This window comes from Mustelus asterias, chromosome 2, assembly GCF_964213995.1.
Source record: "Mustelus asterias chromosome 2, sMusAst1.hap1.1, whole genome shotgun sequence".
NCBI lineage: Eukaryota > Metazoa > Chordata > Chondrichthyes > Carcharhiniformes > Triakidae > Mustelus > Mustelus asterias.
This window is the reverse complement of record NC_135802.1, coordinates 73197307-73220074: the sequence shown is the minus strand read 5'-3', so window position 1 is coordinate 73220074 and position 22768 is coordinate 73197307. Positions and strand designations below refer to the sequence as shown.

Sequence of the window (22768 nt, the reverse complement as noted above, 5' to 3'; positions counted from 1 at the left end):
CACATGGCAGGTTGGTTAAGAAGGTTAAGGCTCATGGGATACAAGGAGAAGTGGCTAGATGGGTGGAGAACTGGCTTGGCCATAGGAGACAGAGGGTAGTGGTCGAAGGGTCTTTTTCCAGCTGGAGGTCTGTGACCAGTGGTGTTCCGCAGGGCTCTGTACTAGGACCTCTGCTATTTGTGATATATATAAATGATTTGGAAGAAGGTGTAACTGGTGTAATCAGCAAGTTTGCGGATGACACGAAGATGGCTGGACTTGCGGATAGCGAAGAGCATTGTCGGGCAATACAGCAGGATATAGATAGGCTGGAAAATTGGGCGGAGAGGTGGCAGATGGAGTTTAATCCGGTAAATGCGAAGTGATGCATTTTGGAAGAAATAATGTAGGGAGGAGTTATACAATAAATGGCAGAGTCATCAGGAGTATAGAAACACAGAGGGACCTAGGTGTGCAAGTCCACAAATCCTTGAAGGTGGCAACACAGGTGGAGAAGGTGGTGAAGAAGGCATATGGTATGCTTGCCTTTATAGGACGGGGTACAGAGTATAAAAGCTGGAGTCTGATGATGCAGCTGTATAGAACGCTGGTTAGGCCACATTTGGAGTACTGCGTCCAGTTCTGGTCGCCGCACTACCAGAAGGACGTGGAGGCGTCAGAGAGAGTGCAGAGAAGGTTTACCAGGATGTTGCCTGGTATGGAGGGTCTTAGCTATGAGGAGAGATTGGGTAGACTGGGGTTGTTCTCCTTGGAAAGACGGAGAATGAGGGGAGATCTAATAGAGGTGTACAAGATTATGAAGGGTATAGATAGGGTGAACAGTGGGAAGCTTTTTCCCAGGTCGGAGGTGACGATCACGAGGGGTCACGGGCTCAAGCTGAGAGGGGCGAAGTATAACTCAGATATCAGAGGGACGTTTTTTTACACAGAGGGTGGTGGGGGCCTGGAATGCGCTGCCAAGTAGGGTGGTGGAGGCAGGCACGCTGACATCGTTTAAGACTTACCTGGATAGTCATATGAGCAGCCTGGGAATGGAGGGATACAAACGATTGGTCTAGTTGGAGCAATGAGCAGCACAGGCTTGGAGGGCCGAAGGGCTTGTTTCCTGTGCTGTACTGTTCTTTGTTCATGCTGTTATTTTTTTCACAATGGCACACACTGGAGACCTGTGGAGAACACTGCTTCCTTTGAGCTTCCAGAGCTGGAGGTCTGACCACATCAGATGGATCACAGGAAGCTGGACCTGCAGACCACTCGCCAGTAAAACTATTGCTTCAAGGTGCATCAAAGGGTGTCATCGCGCTCCCTGACATCTGGCTACAGATGAGAACATCTGGCTGAAAATGAGGACACCTGCTGGTGCAAGGTATTGACAAATATGCTTCTCATTGTTACCCACATTTCGTTTGGTGCTGGACAGGTTGTGGGGCCTATGCTTCCAAGTGGAACAGCCACACAACACTGGAGCCGTTATTTCCAGCATAATAACAGCCTTGCTGATCATACTTTCAAATCCACACGTACACACTGTTTCTCTCGCTGTGGACACATTTGTTACAAGTGTAGGGGCAGACATTTTTTTCTGAATATGTTAAGATTAATGCTAACTAGTCTCCCATCCACTGACTCTGTCTACACTTCCCGCTGCCTCAGCAAAGCAGCCAGCATAATTAAGGATCCCACGCACCCCAGACATTCTCTCTTCCACCTTCTTCCTTCGGGAAAAAGATACAAAAGTCTGAGGTCACGTACCAACTGATTCAAGAACAGCTTCTTCCCTGCTGCTGTCAGACTTTTGAATGGACTTACCTTCCATTAAGTTGATCTTTCTCTACACCCTAGCTATGACTGTAACACTACATTCTGCACTCTCTCGTTTCCTTCTCTATGAATGTTAAGTTTTGTCTGTATAGTGCGCAAGAAACAATACTTTTCACTGTATGTTAATACATGTAACAATAATAAATCAAATCAAAAATCAAATAAGGTTGCTCGACGATGACAAAGGGCTATAGATGGTGAGAATGCAGGTCACGTTTTTTGATCTGGGGTAATTAATCTAATTTCAGTGGAGGGGGATGCGGGGAGGGAGAAGGACCTCCTTGTGGGCCTGTCCCTAGGCCTAGCCAAGATGGCTATTAATAGATCAGGGCAGCAGGCGGTCAGGGGTCTTCCATCCTGACTCTCTGCCCTCTTCCATGGCTATGTTCACTGCTGGATGTCCATGGAAAAAATGAGCACCATCAAGTATTTTCACGCCCAGTGGGCACCAGGGGAACTGGGGTTCATAAGCAATCCCCTCAATCACATTTTGTTTTGATGTTAAGTTTCCTTTGAGATTCTGTTTATTTTGATGCATTATCCTTTAAGGGACAGTATTTTTAATTTATCCCACAGTCCGATGATTTTTTGTTGGGTTAATGCAAAGAAGCACAGGCATTAGCCATTGCTATTCAGAAGCACTGGATGAACAAAGAACAAAGAACAGTACAGCACAGGAAACAGGCTTTTCGGTCCTCCAAGCCTGTGCCACTCCTTGGTCCAACGAGACCATTCGTTTGTATCCCTCCATTCCCAGACTGCTCATGTGACTATCCAGGTAAGTCTTAAACGATGTCAGCATGCCTGCCTCCACCACCCTACTTGGCAGCACATTCCAGGCCCCCACCACCCTCTGTGTAAAAAACGTCCCTCTGATATCGGAGTTATACCTCGCCCCTCTCACCTTGAGCCCGTGACCCCTCGTGATCGTCACCTCCGACCTGGGAAAAAGCTTCCCACTGTTCACCCTATCATTGTTATGATAGTTATCATTGGTGTTATCATTGGTCTTTACTGATTGACAGTTCTATAGTTAGAAGCTGCCCAAACCCTGGAATAAATATGATAGCTGTTAGCTCCAGTGTAAGAACATTGTTTTAATACAGAATGAAGACAGAACCGCTCATGTAGAAACTAGGAGTAGGCCATTCAGCCCTTCAAGCCTGCTCTACCATTCATTATGATTATGGCTCATCATCCAACTCAGAAGCCTGATCCTGCCACCCCACTACCACCCCCACACAGATATCCTTTGATCCCTGTATCTTACTCCTCCTTGAAAAAAGGTTCATGACTAAGCCACACAGAGTCAGAGTCAAACAGTGCAGAAAAGGACCTGGGCCCATCTACTATCCCATTTTCCTGCACTTGTCCCATTTCATATTTCAATGCTCATCCAAATACTTTTTAAAGGTGAAGGTTTCCAGCCTCTATTATCGTCCCAGAGAGTGCATTCCATATTCTCACCAAGCCTGTGCCGCTCCTTGGTCCAACGAGACCATTCGTTTGTATCCCTCCATTCCCAGACTGCTCATGTGACTATCCAGGTAAGTCTTAAACGATGCGTGAACATTGTTTTCACAAATTCCCTCTGAATCTCCTGCCCCTTACCCCAAAACTTTGCCCCCTCGTGATTGACTTCTTAACCAAGGGGAACAGCTGCTTCCTCTTCATTCTGTCTATACCCCTCAAATGCTCATATACTTCAATCATGTCCCTCCTCAGCCTTCTCTGCCCTCGGGAAAACAAGCCTGTGCAATTTTTCCTGAAAGCTCAAATCCCAGGCAACATTCTGGTGAATATTCTCTGTGCCCCCTTCACTGCAATCACATCCTTCCTATAATGAGGTAACCAGGACTACCTACACACAGTACTCCAGCTGTGGCCTAGCCAACATTCTGTACAGCCCCAAAATAATCTCTTTGATCTTATACTCTATACCACGACTGATAAAAGCAAATGTCCCATGTCTTCTTAACTACCCTATTAGTCTGCTCTGCCGTCTTCAGGGATCTGTGAATAAGTAGCCCAAGGTCCATCTGTTCTTCCGAGCTGCCATTCATTAAATACTCCCTCGCACTTGGTTAAATACCACCAGCCACTGCTCTACTCATCAGACCAACTCATCCATATTTTCCTGTAACCTAGGACCTTCTTCTTCACTATTAACCACCCCAATCTTGGTATCTTCTACAAACTTGCTTATTATTCCCCCCACATTTTGATCTATATCATTTATTTATATAACACACAATAAAGGACTCAGCACTGAACCTTGTGGTACAGCGCTGGATACCAGCCTCCAGTCACACAAACAGACTTCAACCACCGCCATGTGTTCTATTACTAAGCCAGTTTCTCAAACATCTTGCCAAGTTTCCCTGAATTCCATTTGCTTCAACCATCTCAATCAGTTTCCCATTTGGGACCTTGTCAAAGGCTTTGCTAAAATCCATACATCAACTTAAGGGGAGGCAGTGGTGTCGTGGTAATGTAATTGAACTAATAATCCAGAGACCCAGGATACCGTTCTGGGGTCCCAGGTTCGAATCCCACCATGGCAGATGTTGAAATTTGAATTCAATAAAAATCTGGAATTAAAAATCAAATGATGACCATGAAAGTATTGTCGATTGTTATATAAATCCATCTGGTTCACTAAGGTCCTTTACCGAAGGAAATCTGCCATCCTTATCTGGTCTGGCCTTCATGTGACTCCAGATCCACAGCAATGTGGTTGACTCTTAAGTGCCCTCAGGGATGGGCAATAAATACTGGCCCAGCCAGCGATGCCCACATCCCATTAATGAATATATTTTTAAAAAACTGTACTTCCCTCATCCACACACGTCATCACTTTTTCAAACAATTTTATAAAATTTGTTTAACAAAGTCATGCTGACTATCCCTAATTAACATTCCAAGTGGAGATCCTTCAGAATTTTCTCCAATAGTTTCCCTACTGCTGACGTGAGACTTATTAGTCTGTAATTTTCTGGTTCACCTCTACCACCCTTCTTGAAAAGTGGAACCACATTAGCCATCCTCCAGTACTCTGACACTCCCCCCGTAGCCAGAGAGGAATTAAACATTTGCCCGAGCCCCTGCAATTTCCTGTCTCCCCTCCCACAGCAACCCGGGATGCAATTCATCCAGGCCTGGGGATTGTCCACTTTTAAGACCATCAAAGTCTCCAATATCTTCTCACTTCCTGTGTCAAATTGTTCAAGGTCTGCACTGCCCCTTTTTCCTGAATTCTGTACCTACGTTCTCCTTTTCCTGAGTGAAGACCGATAAGAGATTCATTTAACACCCTTCTAATGTCCTGTGTCTTCGCACACAGATTGCCCCCTTGGTCTTTCCCTGGTTAACCTCTTCCCCTTAATGTATTTATAGAATATATTAGGATTCTCTGTAATCTTGTTTGCAAGTTCATTTTCATGCCCCCTTTTTGCTCTTTAATTGCTTTATTGAGTTTGCTCGTGCTCTTCCTATATTCCTCTGGGGCTGCAGTTGAATTGCTCCCTTTGGACTTGCTAAAAGTGTTACTCTCTTTCCTTATCCAGTCCTGAATTGTTCAAGACACCCAGGGTTCCCTGAATGTTTTGTTCCTACATTTCCCCCTATAGGGAACATGTTGGACCTGTACTCTCTCCAGTTCCATTTTGAATGCCCCACACTCCATTGTAGACTTTCCCGCAAGGAGCTGTTCCCAGTGAACTTTGGCCAGGTGCTGCCTTATTTTAATTAAATCTGCCTTCCCCCAATCCAAAGCCGTCTTTTACAGGCCATCTTTCCCCTTGTCCATAACAAACTTGAACCGTACCGTGTTGTGGTCACCATCGCTAAAGTTCTTCTTCACTGCCACATTGAACACTTGTCCTGCTTTCTGCTTTGTTCCCCAGAACCAGACCCAACACTGCTCCATCCCTTGTCAGGATGCCTTGTCCCTGTATGATAAGTTAAATTTGATCTTCTCTATATCATCTCTTACTTTGATCACACTGACTGATAACATAGAAAGTAAAGTTTGCTGAGATGAGATAATAAATAGGTCTTTGACCAGGATATGCCTCCATTTCCACTGGTCAAAGTACTTAAAGTTCAAATTCAGAAGTGAGCAATAAAGTTTGAAGAGGGATACAAAGCTCCAATGAGTCAGAATTTTAGTTACCATCAAGATGAGGTACCATAAACATATCTGGAAAGGCACTGCTCACAATTCCTGTGATGTTTCTAGACGTAGGACTGTGTGTACTACTCTGAACGTAGCCTGAAGGTGAATGTTTTGTAACAATTCTAAGTTTAGTTAATTCTCATGCATATTAATGTCTCAAGTTTTATTTATTAAAATGGAGAAGAATTTGTCCCAACACAGTCCAGTTCCACAGTGCAGGAATCTGCAACTGCATAATGCTTAGAAACGTGGGGAGGGATTTTACAGCTTTGCGCATCCTGAACTGTAAAATCCCGCCTGAGATCAATGGACCTTCCCATTGTCCGCCCCTCGCCACTCCGATTCCCATGGTGGGCAGGGCGGTAAAATTCTGGTCGTGTGGTGAGATTGTCATCTTGTCCAAGCTGCGAGATGAAATGGGATGTGTTTGAAGAACGAGAATGGGACATATGAAAAGAGAGGGAAAATGGGATGGGCAAGAAGAGAGGGGGGCTAGGACACTTGAGAGGAGAGTTAGAATGGGACATATGAGGGAGAATAGAACTTGAGGAAAATGAGAAAGGGATATGCGAGTGGAGAGTTAGATTAGGATGTGTGAGGTAGAACGAGACATGTGAGAAGAGATAGATTGGGGCATGTTTAAGAATAGATGGAATAGATTCAGTGGAAAAACAATAATATTTCTTTGCAAAAGTGTGTGTGTGGGGGGCTGCAGGGCAAACTGGAACATACTGCACAGGTATGTCCTGCGTACAGGAAACAGGACAAATCCAACCCAGCCAATTACCGCCCCGTCAGTCTACTCTTGATTATCAGTAAAGTGATAGAAGGGGGTCATCAACTGTGCTACCAAGTGGCACTTACTCAGCAATAACCTACTCATGGGCATTCAGTTTAGGTTTCGCCAGGCTCACTCAGCTCCCAACCTCATGCCTTGGTGCAAACATGGACAAAAGAGCTGAAATCCAGGAGGTGAGGTAAGAGTTCTGCCCTTGACAACAAGGCAGCATTTGACCAAGTGTGGTGTCAAGGAGCCCTAACAAAATTGGGAGTCAGTGGGAATCAGGGAAAAACCTGCTGGTTGGAGTCATACCCGGCACAAAGGAAGATGTTTGAGGTTGTTGGAGGTAAATCATCTCAGTTCCAGAATATCACTGCAGGAGTGTCCTCAGCCCAACCAACTTCAGCTGTTTCATCAATGACCTTCCATCCATCATAAGGTCAGAAGTGGGGATGTTTGCTGATGACTCCACAATGTTCAGCACCATTCAAGCCACAGTGACTGATACTGGCAGGTTCTGGCTATGAATGGAGCAAGATGTGAGCTCCTCACTGATGAGGGCACAGATGGCTATGATCTCCCTGAAGAGTCACAGCCTCCTTCGGGACTGGTTTACCGTCACGGTCAGTTAGCGTCGCCTGTTCTGGTAGATTCTATCCTCTGGTTAGTAACTTCTCCATTGTGGATTGCGTCTCACTACTGAGCCCTCCTTTTTTTATTATTTCATAGAATGTGGGCGTCACTGGCAAGGCCAATGTTTATTGCCCATCCCTAATTGTCCTTGAACTGAGTGGCTTACTAAACCATTTTGGGAGGCAAAGAGGGTATTTAAGAGTCATCCACATTGCTGTGGGTCTGGAGTCACATGTAGGCCAGACCAAGCTCCCGACACCCTCACGCGTGGGTTTGCAAAGTTTAGTTGGGGCCTTCTATTAAGGTATTAACAAGTTCAATTGGCCTCATAGCGGGTGTGGGTCTATTCCATTGGAACCATCAATTGATGGCCCTGGACAGAGAGACATTTGTTTGTCCCAGAGAAGCAGAGGCAGTGTTAGGCGATGGGTGGGAGGATTTGGAAACACTTTATGGATCCACAAAACCCTTCAGAGTAATTGTCAGCTTCCTGGTTTACAGCTGTGGGGCTCCTCCCTGCTAGGAACAGGTTAACGGCCACCAGCTTGGTTCAGATCCTAGAAGGGGAAGATTTAAACAAACTTCACATCAAGATTTAATTGTCACTAGGTTTGTCGGGGCCCAAGTATCATCGGCCTTTGAATGTGGAAGGAGAAATATTTGCCTGTTCAAAAAGATTTCAAACGTCAGTGAAAGTGGTAAAGCACCGGGATACACAAACCAAAGTGAGAGTTTTCCAATGCATGGAGTGTCCAAAGAGCTTTAACCAGTTACACAACCTGAAAATAAACATCGTCAGCCAGTCTGAAAGCTGGACTCTGAAACCATCTGCAAGTCATTAAGCAGAAAAGCTATTTAACCTGTTTCAGTTTCAAAGTTCACCTAAGAAGCAACCTCCTTGAAACCTCACAACCTGCTGTAAACCTTTCATTTTATAAGGTCCTCACTTCAGCTTTAAATGATCAAAACCATTCACAAAACCATAGGCTTGCCATGAGAGAGATTGGAAATCAGAGACTGAATTAACTATAATCTGTAAAGATGTGCTACATTTATCTCTATCTAATCTTTGAGGGTACGTATCTTTGTCTGTGTGCACACGCACATGCAAGTGCATCAGACCGAGTGTATGATGTTGCATTAATTCAGGGTAAATATGCAAGACTTAATATGGTTCTTTATTTTAACACACAAAAGCTTGCTGCTGAATTAATTTATTAAAGAAAAAAAACACACCTCTTTACTGATTATGAGCAGTAAGAGACCAATTCCATTCTGTCAGTGATATATAGGCCAGGAACCAGCTCTGGGAAATAGGGATGCTTGTTCTATCTGCAGCTGTGAGACCAAAAATATGTTTGATTCCTGACAACAATCCATGAACAACGAAGTGACCCAGAAGTGAAGTTCCATGCCATACTGACAATACTAACTGCAAAGGTATATAATGAGAGGGAGACACGAGGCATTGCTTACTCGTCATTTTTTAAATATTTTGAGACTTACATCCACAATTCATCAGCATACAAATTCTTCACAAACAAAAATCTATTCTTAGTTACAGTACTGAGAGTACACAAAGAAGGGTCAGGTGACCAAACCTGGCCTACTCTGCTATCCGGGGAGAGAGACCAAACAAGTTTGTTCCAAGTTGAAATAGTGACCTCTAACAACAGTTCTGGAGCGGTTGGAGCCTCACTAGATTATGCAAGGCTATAAAAGGAGGTTTACTCAGTCTGACTAAACCCTGGAGATAAACACCACAGCCAGACTTCATCTTAAGAATCTATAACAATTTATCACAGTTGCTACCGTCAGGAGAAACAGCGAGCAAGAGATAAAAAGCTGCTAATTAGATTTTAAGTAAGGGTCAGAGTGTAAATCTTCAGTCCAATGACAAGAATACTCAACTTAGACTTTCACATTTAAGCATGTTATCGCAAGTCATAGTTGTTAACTTTATCAGGACAATGAATGCAGAAGGAACAGAGTTCCAAAACACGCACGGTCCCAAATACCCAGAGGCATGTTACAATGAGCAAAGCCTTACATTATATCTTCCTTTTTCAAAAAGGAACATTGTATTTACAAAGTAAATCTTCCCTCTTTCACACGGTTTCTCTATGCCACAGATAACTCCCTCATATCGCTCAGTCCAGCTGCTAGGAAATCAGCTTTTTCCACCTCTCTCTGCCATTCTTTCCTGTTGGAAAGTATCACACCCATCCTCCGCCTTCTCCAATGACAACATTGACATTGGCAACTCAGTTCAGAAAGCCAAAATCCTTCCAGCCAGAGTAAACTGTTATCGCACCAAAGAGTTGGATTGAAATCCATGTCCCAGAGGTGAACTTTAATATTTTTAAACTTATAGGTTTCCAAAGCCAAAGCTGCAGGTGAAAGCTACCTGAGAAATCAACTCTAATAGCAAAGGGGAGGAGAGGTCACATGAAGGAGACAGGAAAGGTAGGTCTTGTAAATACTGGACGCCATGAACTCAGTCTTCTTGTTTCCTGTACCCAATATGCTTGAATCAGAATATAGACACAGTTGTTTCTCAATCACTGTCCTGGACAGCAACCTGCCCTTCTGCAGCATCACAAAATGGGAGTTACACAGCTGTAAATTATCAATAAAACCTTCTATTGTCTGCAATGTTATTTGTGCTGGGAGTGGATCCACTTCAGACACAGCAGATTGATCACATCTGAAGCAACAACTAAATAAACTCCTCTACTCACCTGTACTGGAGGAAAAGCCAGGACAATTGAAATTGTAATTCTTTATCTCACTGTACCATCTCTCAGACACCTCTTTACCTGCAGGAAGGAATAAGGAGAAATATCTTATTGCTTTTCAATTGTGTCCGAGGAAAGGCCTTTTGCAGAACATTGACACATAAGTTTCATTTCCAGTTTGTACAAATGGACAGAAGACACCAGGTTTTACAATACTTTTCTTTTTCTAGGTACATGGTTAAACTTTTATCGACAAAAAGTAAAGTTGCCCGGGATTTGGATCTATTGGCAATGCCAGGGGGACTTCCAGATCCCGAGTCCGTCCTCCATTTAAGTATCTGCGAAGTGTCCACAGTTCCATGAAAATTCAGGCCATTAACTCTGCTTTTATTTCTACAGGCGATGCCAGACCTGTAGAGTACTTACAGAATTTTCTGTTTTGATTTTGGAAATGTAGGATTGGCTTTACCAGTACTGACTATAAGGAACAGTCAGAGATTTATTCAGTGTTGCTGTCAGAATTGCAAATTGCTATCAAGTGGATTAAAAATTTCAACAATTCACGTTTAGCATTTGTGGTACCAATCTCACAAAGCAAGACAAGGCGGCAGAGAACATTAATTAGTCAGGATCAAAATACAAAGAGAGTAACTGGGATTGTTTTTTAAAAAAAGCTGGGGGAAAAAAGACTGCTATAGAAAAGGTTACTTCAATCAGGTTGTGAAAAAACTAATCAGGAAGGAATATGACAAATAAAATAACTCAAAAATGAAATGGAGCAAATTAATCAGAAAGGTTTGCAGCATAGGAGGAGGCCACTTGCCCATCACATCTACACTGGCCGAAAAACAAGCCACCCAGCCTAATTCCACTTCCAACATTTGGTCTGTGCTCTGTAGCCCTGCAGGTTACGATCTACAAGATGCATTTCCAGACACATTATAAACGAGTGGAAGGTTTCTGCCTTAACTACTTTTGCAGGCTGCGAATTCCAGACCCCTACCACCCTTTGGGTAAAAAGAAATGTTCCTCATCTCTCCTCTAATCTTTCTACCAGTTTCTTTAAATCTGTGCCTCCTAGTCACTGACCTCTCTGCTATTGTAAACAGGCCCTTCCCATTCACTCTATCCAGGTCTCTCACAATTTTAAATCTCCCCTCAGCCTCCTCTGTTCCAAGGAGAACAACCCCAGCCAATCCCATCTTTCCTCTTAGCTGCGATTTTCCAATCCTGGTAACATTCTGTATCATGTGAATTGAATATCTTTGCAACATAACAACATGACAACTTCAACCCTTCCAACTTTCAGATATCACTTAAATTTGGATACTTGAGTGTGCCAACAACAAGAGTGGGTTCAAGAAGCAAATGGATATGTTTTTGAAGGTGAAAAGGGCAGAGAAATATAGCATTAAGTAAAATCGGCAGGACTGGAATCAGGAACTCAACATATGGAAGATTTCAAGTGGAAATCACATCCTACTATTCCAGAACAGCTAAAACAATAACTGGCATTTTAGAGCACCATTAACACCACAAAATAGCATAAGGAACATTATTTTTAAAAACTGGACACCAAGCCACATTAGGAGATAGCAGGACAGATGATCAAAAGCTTGGTCACAGAGTTATTTTTTAAGGAACATTTTAAAGAAGAAAGAGGAAAAGACACAGCAGCTTAGGGAGTGAATTCCAGAACTGAAGGTGCAGCAGCCAATGCTGGAGAAATTCAAATCAGAGATGCACAAGTGACCAGGAGAGGATTGTAGGGCTGGAGGAGGACACAGATAGGAGGGGACAAGGCCATGAAAGGATTTAAACAAGAACAAAGAACAGTACAGCACAGGAACAGGCCCTTCGGCCCTCCAAGCCTGCACCAACACACGGCGCCTATCTAAACCATGATCTTTAACCTCTTCATGGTCCATATCCCTGTATTTCCTGCCTATTCATGTATCTGTCAACATGCCTCTTAAACATTGCTATTGTATCTGCTTCTACCACCACCTCTGGCAGCACATTCCAAGCACTTGACACCCTCTGTGTAAAAAACTTCCCCTCGCATCTCCTTTAAACTTTCCCCCTTAAACATATGTCCTCTAGAAATTGACATTTCTACCCTGGGAAAAAGACTCCATTACATCCAGGCCTCTCATAATTTTGTAAATTTCTAACAGGTTGCCCCTCAGCCTCTGATGTTCAAATGAAAACAAACCAAGTTTTGTCCAATCTCTCCTCATAGCCAATATCCTCCAAACCAGGTAACATCCCGGTAAACCATTTCTGTACCCTCTCCAAAGCCTCCATATCCTTCTGGCAGTGTGGTGACCAGAACTGTACACAATATTCCAAATGTGGCCTAACTAAAGTTCTATACAGCTGTAACATAACATGCTATTTTTTATATTCTATGCCGCGAATGATGAAGGCAAGCATGCCATGTGCCTTCTTAACCACCTTATCCATTTGTACTGCCACTTTCAGGGAACTGTAGACTTGTACGCCTAGATCCCTCTGTATGTTAATGCTTCTAAGGGTTCTGCCATTTATGTATACTTCCCTCCTGCATTAGACCTTCCAAAATGCATCACTTGCATTTGTCCGGATTAAATACCATCTGCAATTTCTCCACCCATGCCTCAAGCCTATCTATATCTTGCTGTATCCTCTGGCAATCCTCCTCACTATCCGCCACTCCTCCAATCTTTGTGTGGTCCACAAACTTACTAATCAGACCACCTACATTCTCCTCCATCCAAATCATTTATATAGATTATAAACAGGGGTCCCAGCACTAATCCCTGCGGAACACCACTAGTCATAGATCTTCGGTCAGAAAAACACCCTTCTACCACTACTCTCTGTCTCCTATGACCAAGCCAGTTCTGTATCCATCTTACCAGCTCACCTTGAATCTCATGAGACTTCACCTTCTGTATCAGCCTGCCATGAAGGACCTGGTCAAAGACGACAACATCCACCACCCTGCCCTCAATCATCTTTGTCACTTCATCAAAAAAACTCAATCAAGTTTGTGAGTCACGACCTCCCCGACATAAAGCCATGCTTCCCCTTCGCTAATAAGTCCATATTTTTCCAAATGTCTGTAAATCCTGTCCCTAAGAATCCTCTCCAATAATTTCCCTACCTCTGACACAAGACTCACTGGCCTAAAATTTCCCAGACTATCCCTGTTCCAAAGATATTGTTCCACCGGAGCAAGCAGAGAGGGGAGCAATTCTTTTGAGGAGAGCTGGAAGGTAAGAGACTTTGATTTTGAACTTAATTTTTCGGAGTTTTTTTTCCCCCCCGAGCAGCAGGAAACAGGAAACCGAAAGTAGGCCACGGAGAGGCCTGGGAAGGTTTTTGCCCAATAAATTTGAACGGGGAGGAAACCCGATACACTATATGTGTAGTGTATCCCACCCTCCCCCCTCCTCTAACCTAAAAAAACTTGGAGTGAGAGCAGGTAAGCTTTTTTTTTCCTTTCGTTTCTTAGTGAGGGAAGTTAGCAGGGATGTCAGTGAAGGCAGTGCAATGTTCCTCCTGCAGAATGTTTGAGGTGAGGGACGCCGTCAGTGTCCCTGCTGATTTCACCTGTGGGAAGTGCACCCATCTCCAGCTCCTCAAAAACCACGTTAGGGAACTGGAGCTGGATGAACTTCGGATCACTCGGGAGGCAGAGGAGTACATAGATAGAAGCTTCAGGGATGTAGTTACTCCGAAGAATGAAGATAGTTGGGTGACGGTGAGAGGGGCTGGGAGGAAGCAGTCAGTACAGGGATCCCCTGTGGTCGTTCCCCTCGGCAACAAGTATACCGCTTTGGATACTGTTGAGGGGGTGACCTACCAGTGGTAAGCCACGGTGACCGGATCTCCAGCACTGGGTCCGTCCCTGTGGCTCAGAAGGGAAGGGGGGAGAGCAGGAGAGCAATAGTTATTGGGGACTTGATAGTTAGAGGGACAGATAGGAGGTTCTGTGGCAGCGAACGAGACACACGGATGGTATGTTGCCTCCTGGGTGCCAGGGCCCGTGACGTCTCGGACCGTGTTTTCAGGATCCTTAAGGGGGAGGGGGAACAGTCACAAGTCGTGGTACACATCGGTATCAACGACATAGGTAAGAGAAGGGACGGGGATTTAAAACAGGAATTTAGGGAGCTAGGGTGGAAGCTGAGAGCCAGGACAAACCATGTGGTCATCTCTGGTTTATTGCCGGTGCCACGTGATAGCGGGTTGAGGAACAGGGAGAGAGTGCAGATAAACACGTGGCTGCAGAGATGGTGTAGGAGGGAGGGTTTCAGTTACATGGATAATTGGTGCATATTCTGGGGAAGGTGGGACCTGTACAAACAGGACGGTTTGCACCTGAACCAGAGGGGCACCAATATCCTGGGAGGGAAATTTGTAGGTGAACTTGGAGCGTGAATTGGTACTTGGGACTACGATGTTGTGGCCATTACGGAGACATGGTTAGAACAGGGACAGGAATGGTTGTTGGAAGTTCCGGGGTATAGATGTTTCAGTAAGAGTAGGGAAGGTGGTAAAAGAGGTGGAGGAGTAGCATTGTTAATCAAGGATAGTTTAACGGCTGCAGAAAGGCAGTTCGAGGGGGATCTGCACACTGAGGTAATATGGGCTGAAGTTAGAAATAGAAAAGGAGCGGTCACGTTGTTAGGAGTTTTCTATTGGCCCCCAAATAGTAATAGAGATGTGGAGGAAGAAATTGCAAAGCAGATTATGGATAGGTGTGGGGTTCACAGGGTAGTTGTCATGGGGACTTTAACTTTCCAAATATTGATTGGAACCTTTATAGGTCGAATAGTTCAGATGGGGCAGTTTTTGTACAGTGTGTGCAGGAGGGTTTCCTGACACAATATGTGGATAGGCCGACAAGAGGTGGGGCCACATTGGACTTGGTACTGGGTAATGAACCGGGTCAAGTGTTAGATTTGTTTGTGGGAGAGCACTTTGGAGATAGTGATCACAATTCGGTGTCTTTCATTATTGCAATGGAGAGGGATAGGGCCATACGGCAGGGCAAGGTTTATAATTGGGGGAGGGGTAATTATGATGCGATTAGGCAAGAATTAGGGAGCATAAGATGGGAACAGAAACTGTCAGGGAAAGGCACAAATGAAAAGTGGAGCTTGTTCAAGGAACAAATACTGTGTGTCCTTGATAGGTATGTCCCTGTCAGGCAGGGAGGAAATGGCCGAGTGAGGGAACCATGGTTCACAAAAGAGGTTGAATGTCTTGTCAAGAGGAAAAAGGAAGCGTATGTAAGGATGAGAAAACAAGGTTCAGTTGGGTTGCTTGAGGGTTACAAGGTAGCAAGGAATGAGCTTAAAAAGGGACTTAGGAGAGCTAGGAGGGGGCATGAGAAGTCCTTGGTAGGTCGGATCAAGGAAAATCCCATGGCTTTTCACTGTTATGTGAGAAATAAAAGAATGACCAGGGTGAGGTTAGGGCCGGTCAAGGATAATAGTGGGAACTTGTGCATGGAGTCAGAAGAGATAGGAGAGGTGCTGAATGAATACTTTTCTTCAGTGTTCACCAAGAAGAGGGGCCATGTTTTTGAAGATGAGCGAGTGATACAGACTGATAGGCTGGAGGAGGTAGATGTTCTGAGGGAAGATGTATTAGCAATTTTGAAAAACCGGAGGGTCGATAAGTCCCCTGGGCCAGATGGGATATATCCTAGGATTCTTTGGGAGGCAAGGGATGAGATTGCAGAGCCTTTGGCTTTGATCTTTGGGTCCTCACTGTCCAAAGGGATAGTGCCAGAGGACTGGAGAATGGCGAATGTTGTTCCTCTGTTCAAGAAAGGAAATAGGAATGACCCTGGTAATTATAAGCCGGTTAGTCTTATTCGGTGGTTGGTAAGTTAATGGAAAAGGTCCTGAGGGATAGGATTTATGACCATTTGGAAAGATGCAGCTTAATCCGGGATAGTCAACACGGATTCGTGAAGGGTAAGTCTTGCCTCAGAAATGTGATTGAATTCTTTGAGGAGGTAACTAAGCGTGTAGATGAAGGTAGAGCAGTTGATGTCATATACATGGATTTTAGTAAGGCGTTTGATAAGGTTCCCCATGGTCGGCTCATGAAGAAAGTAAGGAGGTGTGGGATAGAGGGAAATTTGGCCAATTGGATAAGTAACTGGCTATCTCATAGCAGACAGAGGGTGGTGGTGGGTGGAAAATTTTCAGACTGGAGACCAGTTACCACAGGTGTACCACAGGGATTAGTGCTGGGTCCTCTGCTATTTGTGATTTTTATCAATGACTTGGAGGAGGGGGCTGAAGGGTGGGTCAGTAAATTTGCTGATGACACCAAGATTGGTGAAGTAGTGGATGAGGTGGAGGGCTGTTGTAGGCTGCAAAGAGACATTGATAGGATGCAGAGCTGGGCTGAAAAATGGCAGATGGAGTTTAACCCTGATAAGTGCGAGGTGATTCATTTTGGGAGGACAAATTTGAATGCGGATTACAGGGTCAACGGCAGGGTTCTGAGGGATGTGGAGGAACAGAGAGATCTTGGGGTTCATATCCACAGATCTCTGAAGGTTGCCACTCAAGTGGATAGAGCTGTGAAGAAGGCCTGTAGTGTGTTAGCCTTTATTAACAGGGGGTTTGAGTTTAAGAGCCGTGGGGTTATGCTGCAACTGTACAGGACCTTGGTGAGACCACATTTGGAATATTGTGTGCAGTTCTGGTCACCTCACTATAAGAAGGATGTGGAAGCATTGGAGAGAGTGCAGAGGAGATTTACCAAGCTGCTACCTGGTTTGGTGGGTACGTCTTATGAGGAAAGGTTGAGGGAGCTCGGGCTTTTCTCTTTAGAGCGGAGGAGGATGAGAGGCGACTTATTAGAGGTTTATAAGATGATGAGGGGGGTAGATAGAGTGGACGTTCAGAGACTATTTCCTCGGGTGGATGTAGCTGTTACTAGGGGGCATAACTATAAAGGTTCATGGTGGGAGATATAGGAGGGATGTCCGAGGTAGGTTCTTTACTCAGAGAGTGGTTGGGGTGTGGAATGGACTGCCTGCTGTGATAGTGGAGTCGGACACTTTAGGAACTTTCAAGCGGTTATTGGATAGGCACATGGAGCACACCAGGATGATAGGGAGTGGGATAGCTTGATCTTGGTTTCGGACAAAGTTCGGCACAACATCGAGGGCCGAAGGGCCTGTACTGTGCTGTGCTGTACTGTTCTATGTTCTATCCTTTGGGACCACTCCTTTGACTCAACAGGATACAACTATTTCACACAAAGCCTCAGCAATTTCCTCCCTTGCCTCTCTCTCCAGAGCTCTGGGATCTCTCCTATGACTCAAGAGGAAACAAAGATTTTGTACAAGGACTCAGCAACTTCCTCCCTCCGTATTCTGGGATAGATCCCATCAGGTTAAAACTTAAGAGCTTAGATTAATACATACAGCGATGATATTGTAATTGCTATTACAGATCATAAGATATAGGAGCAGAATTAGGCCATTCAGTCCATCGAAGGTGCTCCGCCATTCAATCATGGCTGATAAGTTTCTCAACCCCATTCTCCCGCCTTTTACCGGTAACTTTTGATCCCCTTTCCAATCAAGAATATATTTATCTCTGTCTTAAATACACTCAATGACTTGGCCTCCACAGCCTTCTGTAGCAATGAATTCCGTAGATTCACCACCCTCTGGCTGAAGAAATTCCTCCTCATCTCGGTTCTAAAGGGTTGTCCCTTTACTCTGAGGCTGTGCCCTCGGATCCCAGTCTGTCTTAATAATGGAATCATCTTCCCCAAGCCTTACAGTCCAACAATGACTTAGTTGAGAGAGGGACAAGACTGGCAGTTTAACATTCCAGGATTTAGATGTTTCAGGTGTGATCGACAGGGATGTAAAAGAGGTAGGGGAGTTGCATTACTGAATAGGGAGAATATCACAGCTATACTGAGGGAGGAACCTCGAAGGGTTCATCCAGCAAGGCCATATGGGTAGAGCTCAGGAATAGGAAGGGTGCCATCACTTTGGGGTTATACTACAGGCCTCCCAATAGCCTGGGACTTGCCTACCTTATTGCTTTTCAAAACAACACCTTTTTTATAATCAACTTGCCCTAGAATATTAACATACCCCTCTCTAGACTCACCATCCACCATGTCCTTCTTCTTTGTGAATACCAACGCAAAGTATTCGTTAAGCACCTCACCCACTTCCTCCAGCTCCACGCATAGTTGAGTAGATCTACCATTTCCCTCCTAACTCCTTGTTTAAGTTCTTTCCTGCTTTCTTTATATTCTTCGAGAGCTCCGTCTGTCTTTAGTTTCCTAAACCTTTTGTACGCCTCCTTTTTCTCTTCAACTAAGCTCAGAATTTCTCTTGTCATCCAAGGTTCCTGAATCTTGCCATCCTTGTTCTTCATTTTCACAGGAACAAGCTGGTCCTAGACTCTAATCAATTGGCCTTTAAAAATTCCCTCATGACAGAAGCAGATTTACCCTCAAACAGCTGCCCTCAATCTACATTCCCCAGTTTCTGCCTAATATTGTTGTAGTTAGCCTTCCCCCAATTTAGTATTTTTACCCAAGGACTACTCTTATCCTTATCCATAAGTAACTTAAAACTTATGGAATTATGGCCACTATTCCCAGAATGCTCCCCCGCTGAAACTTTGATCACCTGGCCGGGCTCGTTCCCCAATGCCAGATATGGCCTCTTCCCTAGTTGGACTATTTGCATATTGCATGAGGAAACACTCCTGTACCCACCGAACAAATCCCGCCCCCCATCCCAAGCTCCTAGCACTAAGGCAGCCCCAGTCAATATGGGGGAAGTTAATATCATCCACCACAATAACCCTGTTGTTTTTACATTTTTCCATGATCTTTGCACATATGTGTTCCTCTATCTCCCCCTGGCTATTGGGAGGCCTGTAGTATAACCCCAAAGTGATGGCACCCTTCCTATTCCTGAGCTCTACCCATATAGCCTTGCTGGATGAACCCTTCAAGGTTCCTCCCTCAGTATAGCTGTGATATTCTCCCTATTCAGTAATGCAACTCCCCTACCTCTTTTACATCCCTGTCGATCACACCTGAAACATCTAAATCCTGGAATGTTAAACTGCCAGTCTTGTCCCTCTCTCAACTAAGTCATTGTTGGACTGTAAGATGATTCCATTATTAAGACAGACTGGGATCCGAGGGCACAGCCTCAGAGTAAAGGGACAACCCTTTAGAACCGAGATGAGGAGGAATTTCTTCAGCCAGAGAGTGGTGAATCTACGAAATTCATTGCTACCGAAGGCTGTGGAGGCCAAGTCATTGAGTGTATTTAAGACAGAGATAAATATATTCTTGATTGGAAAGGGGATCAAAAATTACCGGTAAAAGGCGGGAGAATGGGGTTGAGAAACTTATCGGCCATGATTGAATGGCGGAGCACCTCCCCCCCACCACCTCCATCTGACTTCCCCCAGTATAATTCCAGTACTCAGTGTTTAACATCTTGTTCAATACATCATTCCAGTCACATGCCCATTCTTCAGATTACATGTCGCAATAAATGAGTGCCTTTCCACTTACAAATATAAGTGGCAGGGGAAAACAACATGAGGTAACTGGGCTGCTGAAGGTGGCTAAGTTTGGATACCAGGATAACCTCCCAGTTTTCAGCATCTACTTAGTGTGAAATCATCTCCAAAATGACATTGAAAAACAAAACAACAGGCTTCATTGCTTGTGTTACTGCACTAACCAGGTTGGTCATAGGATGCCCAGGCAAGGTTCTCCCCACACTGTCCTCGACTGGATTCCGGGCTGTGTTTGAGGACCCGCGTACTAGCCAGACCCTCCGCGTACCTACAGAGAGAGAGAGAGACTGTCAATACCAGCAGAGCTCCCAGAAACAAACAGTGCAGACAATACAGAGTCAATACCAGCAGAACTCCCAAAGTGTAGAGTCAATACCAGCAGAGTTCCAAGAAGCTGTGCAGCCAACAGAGTCAATACTAGCAGAACACACCAGAAACAAACAGTGCAGACAATACTGTCAATACCAGCAGAACACACCAGAAACAAAGCAGAGATCCCAAACACAAACAGTGCAGACAAATGTCAATACCAGCAGAGTTTCCACAAACAGTGCAGACAATGGGGTAGGAGCTTACTGTTGCGCGTCTTTGCAAAGTTTGCTGCATAGTTTCAATCCAGAAGCACCGTGTTTCTTCCTGTAATCGTTGTGAGTTTTTAAAACTTCACGGGAAAACTCCTTAGAAGCTGAAATAGTAAATTTAAAAATCACAGATGTAAGAATGAACAAAGGGGCAATGACGGGAATACATGTGCACACACTAACCTGACTTCCCCATCTTGCCCCTTGCTGGAGAAGCTGAGTGAGTGAGCTGGAACCCGCTGAGCTCTCACTCTCCGCTTACCTCACCCTCCCGCCGCTGCCTTTTAAGGAAAAGGAAACAACCTTATCTGGACTGAGGACCAGAGAGAGAGAGCGGCCCAAAGCCCCGCCTGGCGGCCAGCAGCTCCGCCCGGGGTGCGGCTGCTAGCAGAGCTCCTGCTGCAGCTCGGCCCGGGGCTCAGTTTCCCAAACTGCAGCTTCCCCCAGGGCTCAGCTCCCCAGGGAGCAGCTCCTCCCAGGGCTCTCTGCACAGGGTGCAGCTCCTCCCAGGGCTCTCTCCCCAGGCTGCAGCGCTCCCCAGGCTGCAGCTCCTCCCAGGGCTCTCTGCACAGGGTGCAGCTCCTCCCAGGGCTCTCTCCCCAGGCTGCAGCGCTCCCCAGGCTGCAGCTCCTCCCAGGGCTCTCTCCCCAGGGTGCAGCTCTGCCCAGGGCTCTCTCCCCACGCTGCAGCTCCTCCCAGGGCTCTCTCCCCACGCTGCAGCTCCTCCCAGGGCTCTCTGCACAGGGTGCAGCACCTTCCAGGGCTCTCTCCCCAGGGTGCAGCTCTGCCCAGGGCTCTCTCCCCACGCTGCGGCTCCTCCCAGGGCTCTCTGCCCAGGGTGCAGCTCCTCTCAGGGCTCTCTCCCCAGGGTGCAACTCTGCCCAGGGCTATCTCTCCCCGGGGCTCTGCCTGCTCTGTTTGGGGTGCAGATCCACCCGCGATTTCCTTCCTGGGGTGCACCTATGTTTGGATTTTGCTCACTTGGATGCAGCTCTGTCCAGGGTTATACTTCCCCCAGTGCCGCTCAGTCCAGACCTCACTCCCCAGAGTGCAGCTAAGTCAGGGTGCAGCTCTGTCCATCATTTGCTCCTCAGGTTACATAGGTCACTAAAACCCCTTGCACAGGGTGATTCTAGATGCTCATGAATCATGCCAAGTCCCTCAGGATTGAATAAGCAAGTTTTCACAATACACTAATCCTTCCACATTCACTCCCCCCCACCACCGAAGTACAGTGGTAGCAGTGTGTACCATCTACAAGATGCACTGCAGGAACTCACCAGGGCTCCCTTGGCAGCACCTTCCAAACCCACGACTGCTACCACCTAGAAGGACAAGGACAGCTGACACATGGGAACGCCACCTGGAAGTTCCCCTCCAAGCCATTCACTCTTCTCATTTGGAAGTACACCGCCTTTCCTTCACTGTCACTGGGTCAAAATCCTGGAACCCCCTCCTTAACAGCACTGTGGGTGAACCTACATAACATGGACTGCAGCAGTTCAAGAAGACAGCTCACCAAAACCTTTTCCAGGGCAATTAGAGATGGGCAATAAATGCTGGTTTAGCCAGCGATGCCCACATCTCATGAATGAAGAAAAAAAATCTGGTACTGGAAATGAGATGGCCAAGTGGACTAAGGTGAATTCTACAAGCAAGGACCAGGTCGAATGCGATAAGTTGAGAGGGGAAGTGAAGTGCAGAATAAGACTAGCAACGAGATAGTATGAAAATAGAATGCAGTCAACATCAAAGAGAACTCAGAAATCTTTTACCAGCAGGTAAATAGTAAGTGGGAAGTCAGAGATGAACATACAAATATGTATGGTGTAGGTCATATCAGGACAAAGAAGATGAAAGATAGAGGTTCAGGGCAAGGCTGGAATATTTAATGAATACTTTGACCCAGTGTTTACTAAGATGAATCCAACAAAGTATCAGTAGAAGTTGAGAGAGTGGAGGCTAACTGGGTATGGGGTAAAAATTGAGAGGAAGGACGTATCATAGGATTGTTATGGTGCAGAAGAAGGCCATTCCACCCATCCTGTCTGCAAATGAGCATTATGACTTAGTGCCATTCTCCTCCCTTACCCTGCACATTGTTTCTATTCAAATAATCTTCTTACATTCCCCAGTTGAATCTGCCTCCACCACACTTCCAGGCTGTGCATTCCAGACTCGAACCACTCATTGTGTGAAAGTTTAAAAAAATCATATTTCATTTGTTTCTTTTACAAAAAATTACTTTAAATCTGTGCCCTCTCGTTCTTGATCCTTTTACGAGTGGGAAAAGTTTCCCCTATCTATTTTGTCCAGCACCGCACCCCCTTCATGATTTTGAACATCTCTATCAAATCTCCTCTTAGCCTTCTTCTCTCCAAGGAGAACAATCCCAACCTCAAAAATCTATCCTTGTAAATGAAGTTTCTCATCCCTGGAATCATTCT

General features: G+C 45.3%; 1 protein-coding gene across 2 annotated transcripts in view; it reads right to left on the bottom strand.

The window, feature by feature from the left end:
- Positions 1-20848, bottom strand: part of glipr2l (GLI pathogenesis-related 2, like) — a 43751-nt gene extending 22903 nt beyond the window's left edge. For both annotated transcript variants that reach the window (XR_013500365.1, XM_078237128.1), the window contains exons 1-4: positions 20505-20848; positions 20317-20425; positions 19905-20008; positions 10154-10231 (exon numbers count right to left, since the gene is read on the bottom strand). Coding sequence is in view for 1 of the 2 variants with exons in the window: in XM_078237128.1 (XP_078093254.1) it covers positions 10154-10231; positions 19905-20008; positions 20317-20425; positions 20505-20517 (304 nt within the window). In the remaining variant the exon portion in view is untranslated. The remainder of the gene's footprint in view (positions 1-10153; positions 10232-19904; positions 20009-20316; positions 20426-20504) is intronic.
- Between the last annotated feature and the right edge of the window lie 1920 nt (positions 20849-22768).